The sequence below is a fragment of the Eublepharis macularius genome, chromosome 11, assembly GCF_028583425.1.
Source record: "Eublepharis macularius isolate TG4126 chromosome 11, MPM_Emac_v1.0, whole genome shotgun sequence".
NCBI lineage: Eukaryota > Metazoa > Chordata > Lepidosauria > Squamata > Eublepharidae > Eublepharis > Eublepharis macularius.
In genome coordinates this window covers 49917507-49933163 of record NC_072800.1, presented here as the reverse complement: position 1 = coordinate 49933163, position 15657 = coordinate 49917507, and the positions used below count along the sequence as shown (strand labels likewise).

Here is a 15657-nt window from a genome sequence, read left to right as displayed (position 1 = left end):
TCAAACACAACAGATGATAGTGCCACACTTTCCTCAAGAAGGAAACACAGTTAGTTGTAGTGAACATTTTGCAAGTACCAAAAATAGAAAGCTGCTTCGAGGAGGATACGGTTTTGCATCACTAGCAACTGAAGCATTTGTGATGGTTCATAAGATAAGCATTTAAAAGAATTTTAAGTTTCCACTTGCTTTATACTCCCACCAAGAGTTATTACTGGCATGGTGCCTCTCTTGGTGCCACGCTTGTTTTTAACCATCCTCTCCTCTCCAAGGGAACATTAGTGAAACAGTCTTTTGAACTTAGGAGTCAGAGACTTTTCTAAACTACACTACAGATCAAGACCTGGATTGCCAGGAAAGTCTCTGACCCCTAACTTCAAAAGACACTATCAACAGCAAATATTGCCTTGCATTAAGAAGGGAAGGGAACATGAATTGAGTCATCATAGCAATCCAGAAAAAGGTTAGAGGGTGGAACTCAAATTAATTATCAAACTCTCTGATAATATTTTGCAAGTGCAGTCAGCCAGGCAGGGGCAAAAGCCAGGATTCGTTTTCACAAAGCCAGGATCCAAGGATTACACTGCAAATCTATGCAAAGTTACATCAGTTTAAGACCATTGAAATCAGTGAGTTTAAACTAGAGTAACTCTGCATAGGACTGCATTATAAATGTATTCCAGTAGAAAAATCTAGCTGAACTGGCACATTTTTATTTTATTTATTTAAACCAGTTTTTCTCTGTTCGATGCAGACTAAAAGTAGTTTACAATATAAACAATAAAAAACAAAAGGCCATCAATTCCACTCAAAAATTAAGACATAAGTTACTGAGCAACAAGCCTACCAGCCATCAACAGACTAAGCCGTAGGGCAGGAAGAGAGGCAGAGCAAGTGGTAATGGCTCTCTGCCCTTGATGGAACCAGCCTTTCCCCAAAGAGACAGTCAGGCGCATATATATTCCAAAGGAGAGAAGATCTGAGCAAGTGTGTGTTCATGGGATTTCATTTTTAAAATCTAAAAAAGAGTATAACACCTGAAGTAAAATACAGAGAAATTCCAGAGGGATAGAGCAACGATCATTGCTTGCCACTGAAAGGACAGTCTACTGGCATTTAAACACATGTAATGTTGTATAAGCTCCTATTGTGATCCCTCTTTGCGGCAAACAGACGGACTCTGAGCAACAAAATCTAAAGAAAACTTTATGTGCAATGGGTCTCTTACACCTTAGCAAGTTGCACTGTTCTTTTGCCAGCCTCCAGGTAGTGGCTGGAGATCTGGAATTACAACTGGTCTCCAGGCCACTGTGATTAGTTCACCTGGAGAAAATGGCTACTTTGGGGGGTGGACTCTATGGAATTATGCCGTGCCAAGGTCCTTTCCCTCCCCAAACCCCACTTTCTCCATTTCTCCAGGTTTCACCCCTCAGATCTCCAGGTATTTCCCAACTTGGAGCTGGCAACCCTACTTTAGCAGCTGTGACAGAACAAAAGAAGAAATTGCTTCTGAGATCAAATGCTTGTAGCCACAATCCAGCAAGTCATTTATATTCAAGTAAGAGAACAGGACATTCATTCAAACCTGAAACAACAGCTTTCCTTTTCAAGGACAGTGCCCTTTTTAAGGATGTGCAGCAGAATGCTACAGAAATTTTAAAGAAATCTTCAGCATTATTTGTAATCCTTTACTTGTGCATAAATGGTGCTACTAGACCATGACTTGGAGTTAAAAAGAATAAAGCCACAGGAAGAAGGACAAGGAGCACAAGTTTGATTTTTATGCACCACAAATATATTTTCTCTGGCAACAATTCATAGTTATCTTGTGTGCAGAATACAGGAACTCATCGGATTGAAGCAAACCAATAACTCTACCCAGTGACATTGCCCAGTGACATTGCCCATACCCAGTGACATTGCCCATACCACCTGAGGGGGTGAAAAGGGACATGCTAACCCACGTGTTGGAAAACTACTAAGAGGCCTAATAAAATCAACAGGATGTATTCCCAATTAATGTCACCCATCAAATGACCATTACAATGTGGTTACTCAGCCATCCTTCAAGAAGCCTTCCTCAGTCTAAGGAAACATCTTCCAACACAACAGCCATTTAAGCTGGAGGAAGGCTTCAAATTCTGTTCAGTGACACTGTAGTTTCTACCTCATCATCAGCTCTAAAACCAAGTCAGAAACCAAACTGAAATGGATCTAGATAAATCTGCCTCTAGCCAAAGAAGCATGGAGTTGCTTAGCCGCCCCTTGCTCAAACACCTTGGTGTTATTCACTGGCTCCTCCTCACTGGTTGAAGAAAACTTTGACAAGGAGGAAGAGGAGGTCCTGGAACCACTCCTGCAATGCAGACACCATATAGCACATTTCCAGGAGCCTCCTTTGATGTTCAGGAGGGGCGCCAAGAGACTGGAGTCAGCCCTCTGACTCTGGAAAGTACCCCTGCCTTTCTCCTAAGACTCTGAACTTTCCACCCCAGAACCAGCTGCAGCCTTTGATGCCCCTCCTCAATTCGCCTCTCAAACAAAACAAGAAGCAATTCAGTTGTAAGAGCACTTGGTACCATAATTAAATGTGGTGCTTTAAGGACCGGCAGTCTGTTCCAGACAGACCAAGTGTACATCCCCACCTTCTTGAGGGAATATGTAAGCCCACTTTCAGCCTTTGTTGGAACAACATGAAAGCATCCTGCTCTGTTGAATCCCACCTCAGTAATTTTTCCCTGTGGTCCTGTAATTGCAAAGACTTCTGCCTTAACTCCGCACACCTCAGCCTTGAGCTGGACACTTTGCTCAAAATACTTCCAAACAGCTGGTTGTTGTTCATGCCAGCTGGATGCAGAGATGGCTTCTTCAAGAGCAGCTTCACAATTTCCTCTCTTCGAGGAGGTCAGAGAACTACACCCTATTTTAAACAAAGCATTAACCTGGACTCAACTAAACTGCTATATCCCACCAGAAGGGATGAATCAAAACAGGTTAGATTCAAATATGGTAGGCCACATTTCCTCCAAGTAACTTTTCAATACTCTCAGGGTTCACAAACTGAAGGTTATCCAAGCAACCACAATAAGTTTCATTTTGATAACATTTTGAGTTGGTCCTGAAGAAGTCATGGCATTCAAGTCAGAGCGGATGACAAGAGTTCCTCCAGAATTTTGGTAATATGGCCATTTCCCCTATAAATGTGGTAATGCATCCTCATGCACGGAGCCTTTCTAGCAGGAGCCCAATTAAACAATTACATGATGCACTTACTACCAAGTCCTTAATTCAAGGGAGAAAGTTGGTGATACTAATAACCAAGTCACTGAAAACCAGGCTGCAAGACAGAGTTGAGCCATCAAAGAATTAACTCACATATAACAGATCTAGCCATGATCCAACTTACATTCATACTAATTTACTCATGTGAGCAAGTCAAACTGAAAAATAACAACCCACCCTCATGAAGTAAAATATATAAAATTTACCATATTCTTCATTATCACAATATGATTTTAAACAAACAGATATCGACAAATATGTACATTTACCTGTCTACTTCCTTGCTTAGAGGAGCAGCTGCTGGTACTCCGTGAAGGTGACAACACTTTTTGAGACACACCAAGGCTCTTCTCTTCATTCATGATCATGAAAGTATTTCTTTCGTATCAATTCGATTAGTAAACTATCGGAAGTATGGGAAGACATAGGAAAGAGAGGCGAGAGTCATCGCGTCCCCAAATGCAATCCAATGGCATTTTCAGTGCTCCAAGGAGATTCCTAAAGGAGATAAAAAGAACATCCAATATGAATATCAGGTATGATTTGGATGAAGGAATAGAAGGAATGCTTATTAAATTTGCAAACAATATTAAATTAGGAGGGGTAGCAAATACAGTAGAAGATAGACTCAGGATACAAGATGATCTTGACAGGATGGAAACTGGGCTAAAACAAATAAAATCAATTTCAACAGAGATAAATGTAAAATTCTGCATTTAGGTAGGAAAAATCAAATGCATAATTATAGGATAGAGGAAGACTTGTCTTGGTAGTAGTATATGTGAAAAGGATCTAGGGGTCTTAGTAGACCATACACTGAACAAGAGTCAGCATGTGATGTGGTAGCTAAAAAGGCAAATGAAATTTTGGGCTGTATCAACAGAAGTATAGTGTCTGGATCACGCGAAGTGATGGTATTGCTCTACTCTGCTCTAGTTAGACCTCACCTAGACTATTGTGCTCAGTTTTGGGCACCAAAATTTCAGAAGGATATAGACAAGCTGGAATGTGTCCAGGGCAATGAAGATGTGAGGGGTCTGGAGACAAAGTCTTATGAGGAAAGGTTGAAGGAGCTCAGTATGTTTAGTCTGGAGAGGAGGCGACTGAGAGGGGATATGATAAGTGTCTTCAAGTACTTGAAGGACTTTCATATAGCACAAAAGGTCGGACCAGAACCAATGGGTTGAAATTAAATCAAAAGAGTTTTCGGCTAAACATTAGAAGAATTTCCTGACAGTTAGAGCGGATCCTCAGTGGAACAGGCTTCCTTGGGAAGTGGTGGGCTCTCCTTCTTTGGAGGTTTTTAAGCAGGGGCTAGATGGCCATCTAACAGCAATGCTGATTCTGTGAACCTAGGCAGATCATGAAAGGGAGGGCACTAGTACTTAGTTCTCATGGCCCCTTTTTATATGTCAATCGGCGCTTTGGGGTCAGGAAGCAATTTTCCCCAGCCAAGTTTGGCTAGGGATCCTGATGGTATTTTACCATCTTCTGGGCATGGAGCAGGGGTCATTGGGTGTGTGTGTGGGGGGGGGGTAGTTGTGAATTTCCTGCACTGTGCATGGGGTTGGACTAGATGACCCTGGAGGTACCTTCTAACCCTATGATTCTATGATCCACAGTAATTCTTAAACACCAACCAACACCCTATACTTTCCGAGTAACGCATTCTGGTAGCATTGCTATACAATTCATAAATTAATGTGTGGTGAAAGTTAACAGCCAAGATTTGAGAAGTAATGATGAAATTGGTTTAAAATAAAAGTCATGTAGATTTATACTACATATTTGGAACTGCCTTTCTTGGAAGCTTTCAAAAAGAAGTTGGACAGGAACCAATTAAGAATAACTCTACTAAATACAAATCTGTGTAACATTTTTAAGGACATTTCATAGGAATTCTAAGTAATCTTTATATAAAACCTGTAATGTAGGCTTAAGGCTGCCTAATGTGTTAACAGCAGAGACTTGTACTGAGTTCAAAATTCAAATGCAGTGCCATCCTAAGCACAGTACAACCTGCTGAGCCGATTAACTTCAACGTACTCGAAATGATACAACTCTGCTTTGGACTGCAATGTTAGCGATTGCAGAACAGCTGTCAGTGATGTCTTAGGCACAAGATACTCTGTTTTGCAGAAAAGGTGTTAGACAAGATGACCTATGGTGCCACTTTCCAACTCTGTTTCCATAGACTCCGTAATTTTGTAGAAAGTAGCTATCCTCCGCCCAATTTTTGCAGTAGCATTTAATGTTGTAGCCATCTCAAATGACCAAACTATTCAACTTAGCCCTGAGAGAACAGATTCAAATATGCATTTGAACGTAACAGAGAATGGTAGTTGGCCCATGTGGAGAATGAAGTGTGAAAACTAAAAATGCCAACTTGGATTAGGGAAAATCCATTTAGGGAAATGACTCCCAAAGCTTGACTGCACAGCAGCTTTGGTGGATGATGAAGTGACTGAGCCTGGCAGAAGAATACTTAGTAGCAGAGGCAGCAGCCTAAATAAAACCCTTCCCCCGCCCTCCTTCAACAATGTATAATGTGAACAAGATACCATGGTAACAGCTTCCTCCCAGTTTGCAAAAACTAGACTAAAGGGTAACACTTTTTGCAAACACAAAGGTGGGGGATGTTCTTATTTTACTATTTCATTTCAGTCTTCAATTGAGCAAAATTCTGAATGGTGACAAGGTGAATGGGGAAAGGACCTAAAACACTGGTCTAGATGGACAGAGATTGAGTACAAATAGCTCTTTTAGAGGTGTGAAATAATCTGATTATCTCAGAATGACATACTGGTGTTTGTTTTATGGGTTCCAAATTTGTTTTATAAAAGAGTGGACACCACCATCCGGAGAAAGCTCTTTGTATTTCTACAATGGATACAGAGAATGCTGAAGTCACTTTTATGCTCTTAAAACTTATGGTGTGTTAAACATCATGTTCCTTGTCCCCAGCCAATCCTGGTGTATTTTACACAGGTTTGTTCCACTTATAGCAAAGAACAACACTATATCAAATCCATTTGCCTGGTTACCTGTGCTTATTCACGGCTGCCACATATACAGGGCAATCCCAAGAAGAGTTAAACCCTTCTAAATCCATTGAAGTCACTGGGGTTAGAAGGGTGTAAGTCTTCTTAGGGCTGCACCATCATTCAACCAAACTGCTGGTGTGACAACAGACAATGAATATTAGCTTCAGTGAATCTGATACTAGATCTGCATTCTCAATATCTGACAGACTATGTGAAAGAGAAGCTATGCTGGGATCATAACATCACATATCATACTAACTCTTGTATATGTTATAGTACCAAACTAGGATCTAGGGCACCTGGGTTCAAATTCCTACTCAGCCATGAAGCTCACTGGCTTAGTTACTTGCTCTCTATTTACCTTGCAGTGTTGCTGTCAGGACAAAATGGAGGAGGGGGGAACTATGTACACAGCCCTCCGCTCTTTAGAAGAAGATCAAGATGTGATGTGTGTGAGAGAATATCCAAATACTTCACTGACCTGTGGATGATGGCTGCATGCTGTAATTTGGGTGGCAATGAATATTATCACTTAATGTTATTACCTTACAACTTGAAAGCACCACTGAATATTTTAGAACTTGGCTGTTAATTGTCTAATGTGCTTGAAATATGATACAAGATTCAACAGAGCTCTAAACCATTGTCATACTGTATGTTTCCAATTCACAACTGATCTAGGGATAGGCAAAGCTTTCTTCACAGTTTGTAACCAGTACCTGCATATTCAATCACAACCTCTCTATGGACATCTGTGCATTACATAACTGTTTCTATAGGAAAATACTATAGACAGGAACATAACCACAGGCGCAGATGTTAACTTTAACCAACACTCTTCTTCAAGAGTCTATTGGAAGCAATAAAATTAGTGCCTAAAAAAATAAGCCTGTGGCCGTAACGGAAGAATATGTACTGCATTTTTCCATTATGCTTAAAAGGCTTCATTTTAAGCACTGATTCAGCTTGCTTCCAGAGGGCGTTAGTTTTAGAATAGTGTCAGTTCCTGCTCCAATTTCTTATTTTGACAGTTCAGAAAAACTGATGGATAACATTTAACTCTCATGTTCCACAACAACTGCATATGGTATGTGTTAACAACATTCACCAGTATCCTAAACTACTAGAATTTGTACTGGGCAGTAAGAGAGACACACAATCGCTCCTCCTGTCAGAACTCAGACACCTGATTGTATAGGCATCGTTTCACATGGGCACCTGCATGAATGCCTCAGAGGGGTGGATAGGAAGGAACAGAGCAGCTCCACAGAGGGTATTCAGATAGCTCTCTAATTGTTCTGGCAAGAAGAAAGTCCTGTGGCGATATGAACACATATCCACATCTATATGGGGCTTTGCAATATAAACACCCCAACATAAACACAGAGCAAGCATGCACTTGTATGAGTGATTCAGACAGCTCAGCTAATTAAGGGACTTGCAGTACAACATGAACCAGAGTTACACCCTGCAAAGTCCATTGAAGTTAATGGGCTTAGAAGGGTGTAACTCTCCTTAGGACTGCACTGTAAGAGTATGATGCTCAAATCAGTGTATGAACAGATGAGACTGGGAGTTTCAGGCAATTCATGGAACCTGGCTCTCCAAACCCTTTTAAAGTTTTCTCCTCCATGTGGGTTACAAGTTATTTTGCAAAAGTGGCACATGTTGTGAAGCAGAACTCCTGCTTTCATTGTATCTTTTTTTGCGGGGAATATGATTTCAAGTATATATTATTAACACACAGCTGACAGAGCAACAAAAAACTCAATCAGACCAGTCCCAAATTCCAAATACGTTCCCAAGAGCAGTAACTAGAAGTTAAAATGGTGTTTAGAACACCTTGGCATTAGGCTGTAGCACGGCTTTACTTCTACAATCTGTTGTACTACTATTGCATAGCAACACATGAATTCATTCCCAGCTCCACCCTCTGGGCTCTCTGAAAGAAACATTTGAAGAAAGCTGGCAGAGAAGTTGCTATGGCGCATTTATAAGTTTTTTGTTGCTTAGCATTTCCCATGACTCTTTTGGAATTATGGCTCATCTCTCACCCCGTGGTTATCCATTATATTTTTAGAATATACAAAACAGTCACTATAAATACCACCAACTTCATCATTCATGCAGTTCTCCCTAAACGCCATACAGAAAGAAAACAAGCTCATTTTCAGCCATTGTCTATAAGAGTATTTTAAGTGCATAAAGAAAGGTCAAGAGCAATTGGGCAGCAATGCCATTTTGGAATCCAGGATGATCACCAGAACACACTATTTTATATTCCAAAGTCCTTTTTTTTAAAAAAAAAAAGGTGACTAGACCTGACAAGGACAAAGAAAAAGAAATTAGTGTTAAAAGAAAATGCAAGCAGCACAAGTTATGAACGTGAAAAAAATACAGGCGAACAAGGGACCCATCATTTCTGCCCACCCCCACCCCCACCTCTCCCACTGGCCAAGACAGAAGGATGGGTGGGAGTGCCAAACTGCTGGGGGATTGCCCACCCACCCACAACTGGCAAATGGTAAGTCTAGGCTACCTCCTTTCATTTCCCCAAATTCAAATTCTACAAACATAAACAGATATGAAGGGAGAACTCTCATATTCCTCCAACCAAAACAACTCACATTGTGCAAGCTTTCCAAGTCTTCAGAACTCTTAATCAGACCAGAAGTTAAAAAGTATGCAGGAGGAAGGAATTTTTAGGCCAGTCTGCACAGATAACTTCACATGGTTCAAGCACGTAAAAGAGGACATCCGCATAATTATGTACCATACCTTGGTTTGCTGTGTGTTGAATTTCCTGACTTACATATTAAATCTTGGATATCAAACAGATATTCAAGAAAAAAGTCACATTCCAGCAAACAGATATCCTATTTCATACAGTTAAGCACTTTGACAGGGACTGTCTGTAGCTTCTTTGTGCATATACATAGTGGCTTCATAATGTAGAAATATAAATTAGAGATGGGCACGATCCAAAAAAAATTAATGATCCAGCTGATCGTGGATCGGCGCCAGCGACGATCCCGAATTAACGATCCACACCAAGCATCTCCTGTTCCCGATCCGTGGATAGTGGATCATGGAGGCCAAAGCGGGCCACGCTGCTATTCCCAGTTATGTGGGAAGGTGGGTGGTGGCGGCGGCTGCCATGCCTGGCAGGCATGGGGAGGCGGTGATGAGCTGCCTCCCCTCTGGTCCCATTCATTAACACAGGAGGTCTGTGTTTGGCCATCAGAGCTGCCTATCAGGGTTTGCAGGGATGAGATTGGAGTGCCCATGGCTACAGAACACCCCCCTCCCCCTCCCTCCCCTGGGTGCCTTCTCCCAACTGGTGACTGCTTTGCTGCTCTGTGGTTGGAAGGAAGCCCTGCTGATCAAGGAAAGCTGGCCTTCCATTCGGGTTTCCAGGGCGACAGAAGGAGGGCAAACAGAGCTCAGGCTTTCCCCTAGCTCCGTTGCCAGGGGAATAGATTGCTGGTGCCTGAGTGTCTGGATCCCCGATCTGAGCCCGAATGCAACGATCCAGGCCTCTCCTGATCGCTGGATCGTTGGCCGTGGACAATCACGATCCGCCAGGTCATGATCGCGCAATCGCCATTGTCGTGGGTTTTTTCCGATCGTAATGCGGATCGTGCCCATCTCTAATCCAAATAGCCTTAAGTATCACTAAAAGAAGCACTGGTGAAGAAGAGGACTACAATATCACCAGTTCATCTTTCTAGTTTGAACTAAAATATGTTTGTCAACGACAGTGCTATATTTATGGGCAATTTCTCTCAGATACTGGTTTTAGTGCAACACTACACTGAAAACTTCATTATGTGCCTTCCCTGCACAGAAGGCAAACACACAACTGTATCTGTCAGTCTCTGGTAAAAGAAGGGAATGACCACTATCAACTAGAGATGGGCATGAACTGAAATACGAACCAAAATTAAGCACGAACCAGGCCAGTTCGTGGTTCGCAAACCAGTGGTTCATCAGAGTCCATTTCTGATGAACTGCCACGAACTTTAAGCTGGTTTGTTTGGTTCGTTTTTTGGTTCATCACTGCAGATAGCCTGGTGCCAATCAGTTACCTAGGCAACAGGGGATGGACTTCCTGCAGACCTTCTGCTGGCCCGGAAGTGACCTTCTGCTGACCCGGAAATGATGGTTTTCTGACCTGGATGTGACGTTTTCACAAACCAAACAAACCGGTTCGCGAACCAGGGGCAGGTTCGTGAAAGTTCATGAAATTTGAAGAACCACGAACTACATGGTTCGGTTTTTTTCCAGTACGTGCCCATCTCTACTACCAACTACACAAGAGATTAACAGTCCTCTTTTCACACACGCAGTAGGAAGTCACCTCAAATATAAAAGCTTGCAAAGAAAAAGCCTACTAACAAGTATATTTACAAGGAAGTCATACTAGTTTCAGTGGGACGTATCTAGGTAAGTCAGTTCATCTCGTTATTAGACTAAGAAGGTAAAACTGATGGTTCAAGGATATGTTCCCATTAAAAAAGATCCAGATATAGTCTTCTGTGCACATGCAGAATTTTGTCAGACAGATCAGGGCTTTACACAGTACTAAAGATGTACGACTACATTAATATTGGTTCTCTGAGAAAAGATACACGACCCACCAAAAACAGGGACGAAAAAAAACTGATGTAAAGAGAAACCATTGTGCCAGTACACCAGTACATATTCCAAGCAGAGTTTTTACCTCCCCTTTGTATATAAAACTCAAAAGACTGGAGGAAATGTCATATCAATTCCCAACTGCAAGGTGTAAATATTTAGGTCTATAGGTTTACAAACTGATCCACAATGGAAAGAAAGACGGTGAATCTAGTGGGAACGATGGCTGGGCACTTCATCAGTTGTTTTCATTAAAAGAATTGATCAGACAAACACTAGTCAAGTATTTCAAAGCATCATTACAACAACAAAGATCCTTTAATCATCAAAAGAACAGATACTTATACTAATTACAAAAACAAATTAGTTCACTGATGTTGTGAAAATGGAACATAGGATTTTCTAGGAGTGTTCCTACTAGGGCATCCTGACTGATTGGAAATTTCTCCCAAGGCAAGGCTTAAATCCAACTTTCTGCCTTCTACGGTGGGAGGAAACTCCCACTTGAGCCAGTTAGAGATTTCTAAAGCTGGAGGTTATCTTGGAAGAAGCTAGAATATGCAAATAACCTTCCTTCCCACAGCTAAGGCAGTGTAAAGAATTATATACACACAACTCAAGAGAGACAAAACACAATTACAACTTAGTGGGTAGGTGCAAGGAAGAATTGTTCCACAGAATCCAAATTAGGACACACAATCCTGATGTCAAGACTCAAGAGAGAATTTTCTCCCTTCCCCAAACAGGGCAGAGCATGAGGACCTTCCTACCTCTGAGTACAAGGAACACTTATGATATGTCCGATATTCCATTATCATTGGGAGGGAGAGGGCATTTTGGCTGCCTCAGAGCAGTGTCACATGGGCAGGATCATTTGAAGAGCATGAGATCACAGGACCTCTTCAAGGACTCTGCATCCAAAGACCACAATGGATGAGTCAACAGTGCGTACTTTGCTCTATTGAATAAATGCTGACGCCTATGCAGCATCCTTGCACATGTCCTCTAACAATACATTTGTCTCAATTATTGCCAAAGCTGCAGTCCCTCAGTCTGGATGTATTCCTAGAGGTACAGACTTGTTTTGGGCTTCTGTGGGCCGATACTATACATACCTTATTTACTAACTGAACTCTGATAGTTTTCAACCTTGAAAAGATAGATGAAATGCCACAAATAGCAACACAGATTTTGGAACAGAGGAGGTGCTCCTGATATAAGTTTGCAAGCATGCAAAGTGTGACAGTTCCCCCCCCCCACCTTTTTGGGGCAGAAGGGTGACAACAGAGTTCTTGGGCACAATGGAAAGTGAAATTCTATTTAGGAATACAAAGTGTGTGCTTTTTATTCAATTTATCCAGAGGGGAAATAATGTGTATGGAGGGGCAGCACGAATGAATGTGCTGGCCCCATTTTTCACTTACATTCAACCATGTACAGATGCACAGACTCTGTCCCCATCACCAGGAACATTCCTGATCATGGGAATGGCGCCTACATGAGCATACTTTGTACGTGCATAAACAATGTGCTCATGTTCTGATGATTATACATAGTCAATGTGGGATCAACACACTCATTTCCATGCCCCCTCTACATGCATTGAACATGCTCTTAATTTTGTGTCCTTCATAAAGACCTGGAGTTAATGTAGAATGTTCCCATTGTGAACATGATGAACAGAGGTGACCATCACCAGAAATGGACATTAAGGGATAAGAACTTTAAGGAGACCACCTCTCTGCTAGACTAAAAAGGTAGAGAATCCTGTAAAACTACATGAAGCTACTGAAAAAAAATTATTTGGGGTGTCTTAAACTGGAAGTCCCTCCATTGACTAGAAGTGTGGTCAGGGAAGACCCCTGTCTTTTTAAGGTCTTGAGATGCAGATCCTGTGTCATACCTGTTGATGAAAAGGCCATCAGCAAGAACCAAAGGCTCCAAAGACCATCTTGTGCTACCTGTCAGAGCTCTTCAACAGCTGTGTACTCTTGCCATGGAAGAATACAAACTGGCTTGGTGGGAATTTCTTCTAACCAGAGAAAACAGGAAGCTGGAACTAAGTCTTGCCTCCAGACCGGAGGGAAAGAATGATACCCTTTCCCTCAGAATAAGAACAACAAATTCACTTTTTAAAATGTTTTAATGAATTACAACATTTTAAAATGATAGCTAAGGTTTTATAGATTACACCAAAGCTTTTGACTGAGTGGATCATGAAAAGCTATGGATAGTGTTAAAAGAAATGGGGGTGCCATAACATCTGATTGTTTTGATGAGCAGCCTTTACTCTGGACACTGTTAGGACAGAAAATGAAGAAACAGAATGGTTACCAGTTGGTGAAGGTGTCAGACAAGGATGCATATTACCTCTCTACTTGTTCAACCTCTATGCAGAGCAAATCATAAGGAACGCTGGATTAGATCTAGAAGAAGGTAGAGTGAAAATTGGTGGAAAGAACATTAACAATTTGAGATGCGCAGATGACACCACGATACTGGCGAAAAATAGTGAAAACTGCAAATGACTACTGACTGAAGATTAAAGCAGAAAGCACCAAAGCAGGATTACATGAAGACAAAAGTAATGACTACTGAGGAATTACACAATTTTAAAGTTGACAATGAGGAAACTGAAATTGTTCAAGATTTTCTAATCCTTGGCTCAATCATCAACCAAAAGGGAGACTGCAACCAAGAAATCAGAAGAGACTTAGAATAGCAGCTGTGAGGGAACTAGAAAAAATCCGTAAAGATTAAGATGTCTCTCTGGGGACCAAGATCAAGATAATCCAAACGATGGCATTCCCCATTACTATATATGAATGTGGAAGTTGGACAATGAAGAAAGTTTACAGGAAGAAAATTGATTCATTTGAAATATAGTGATGGAGGAGGGTTTTGCACATACCATGGATGGCCAAAAAGACAAATAACTGGGTTCTAGATCAAATCAAGCCTGAACTCACCCTAGAAGCTAAAATGACAAAACTGAAACTATCATATTTTGGTCATATCCTGAGAAAACAAGTTTTTCTGGAAAAGTCAATAATGCTAGGAAAAGTGGAAGGCAGTAGGAAAAGAGGAAAACCTAAAACGAGATGGCTTGACTCAGTAAAGGAGGCCACATCCTCCAATTTACAAAAACTGAGCAAGTCTGTTAATGATAGGACATTTTGGAGTTCTTTCATTCATAGGATCGTCATAGGTTGGAGACGACTTGACAGCACATAACACACAATTTCTACAGAATGTGAATGGTTCACAGTAGGGATGTGCGTTTCGGCATTCAGAATGCCGAAAGAATGCCGAAATAAAAGTGTTTCGGCTTCTTTCGGGGAATGCCGAAACGTTTCGGGGAATGCCGAAACGTTTCGGGGAATGCCGAAAGAAAAAAGCCGAAACGTTTCGGGATTCTTTCGGCTTTCTTTCGGCTTTTCAATGGGAAAATGCCTCCGTCTTCCCGGACGTCTGGGGGAGGCATTTTCCCACCGAATAAGCCCAAAATTGGTGGGGACCTTCCTCTAACCCTTCTCTAACAACCACCCAAGTTTCAGACAGATTGGACTTTGGGGGGCCATGTTATGGCCCCCCAAAGCAGGTCCCCCCATCCTCCCATAAGAAAGCGAAGGAGCAGCATATTGTTAGCATGCTGCTGCTAATCTTTCTTCATTATTTCCTATGGGGAAAAAATGAAGAGGCAGGCTTCCTTTGCCAGGGGTGGCATTTTGCATGCAAAATGCCCCCTCACCCTCAGGGGCCCTTCTCCCACCCCTCCTCCCACCCCCCACCAAGGCTCAGCCTGCTCCCACTTGGGGGGGCCATTTCATGGCCTCCCCAAGTAGGTGCTCTTTTCTCTACCACTGACAGCTGGGGAAGGCTTGTCTTGCCAGGGGTGGCATTTTGCATACAAAATGCCCCCCAGCCCTCTGGGGCCCTTCTCTCACCCTTCCTCCCACCCCCCACCAAGGCTCAGACTGCTCCTACTTGGGGGGGGGCATTTCATGGCCTCCCCAAGTAGGTCCTCTCAGCCCCTAAAGTCCACCCCTTACAGCCCCACACAAACCCAATTCCCCCCCCACACAGACCCAAATCCCCACATTAGCCCCTCACAGACCCAAATCCACCCCCACCTGCCCCACACCCATAACCCCAGGAACAGGCTGGCAAAGGCCAGCCCTCTCCCTTTGTTCCCTATGCTGGGAACTTCTAAACTCTCTTTCCCTGGGCAATTCTGCACAGCCCAGGGGTGCCACAATGGTGGGCACACTTCTGAGTGCCAGCTGGTCCCTGTGAAAGAGCACCTGAACCACAGACACCCTCCCTCAAATTCCCCCACCACCTACAGAGATGGCTGGCCAGCCAGCCCCATTGTTCCCTATGATGGGAACCAACTGCACAACAAAGAATAAAAAAGAACAACACAAAATAAAGTTTTAAATTTTTTTTTCTCCCTTCCAAAGTACAAGTAGGCAAAGCATTATGACACATTACACCAACAGTCCCCCACACAGAAAAATAACACAACTCACTTAACATCAGAGAATCACAAAGCATGATTCCTGTCAAAAACACTTTATTTCTTGAACAGCTTTAGGTTACACAGCAGGGGGGAACACCAAAGGGCATGGCAGCACTATCTTACACAAAAATAACACAACTCACTTAACATCAGAGAATCACAAAAACACAA

The 15657-nt window shown here is 42.2% G+C and overlaps 1 protein-coding gene across 3 annotated transcripts in view; it reads right to left on the bottom strand.

Annotated features, from left to right (window-relative positions):
* OSBPL3 (oxysterol binding protein like 3) overlaps positions 1 to 15657 on the bottom strand; it is a 112396-nt gene that overhangs the window by 63697 nt on the left and 33042 nt on the right. For all 3 annotated transcript variants that reach the window (XM_054990835.1, XM_054990837.1, XM_054990836.1), the window contains exon 2: positions 3552 to 3780. In XM_054990835.1, the coding sequence (XP_054846810.1) occupies positions 3552 to 3650 (99 nt within the window). In that variant the 5' untranslated portion in view covers positions 3651 to 3780. The remainder of the gene's footprint in view (positions 1 to 3551; positions 3781 to 15657) is intronic.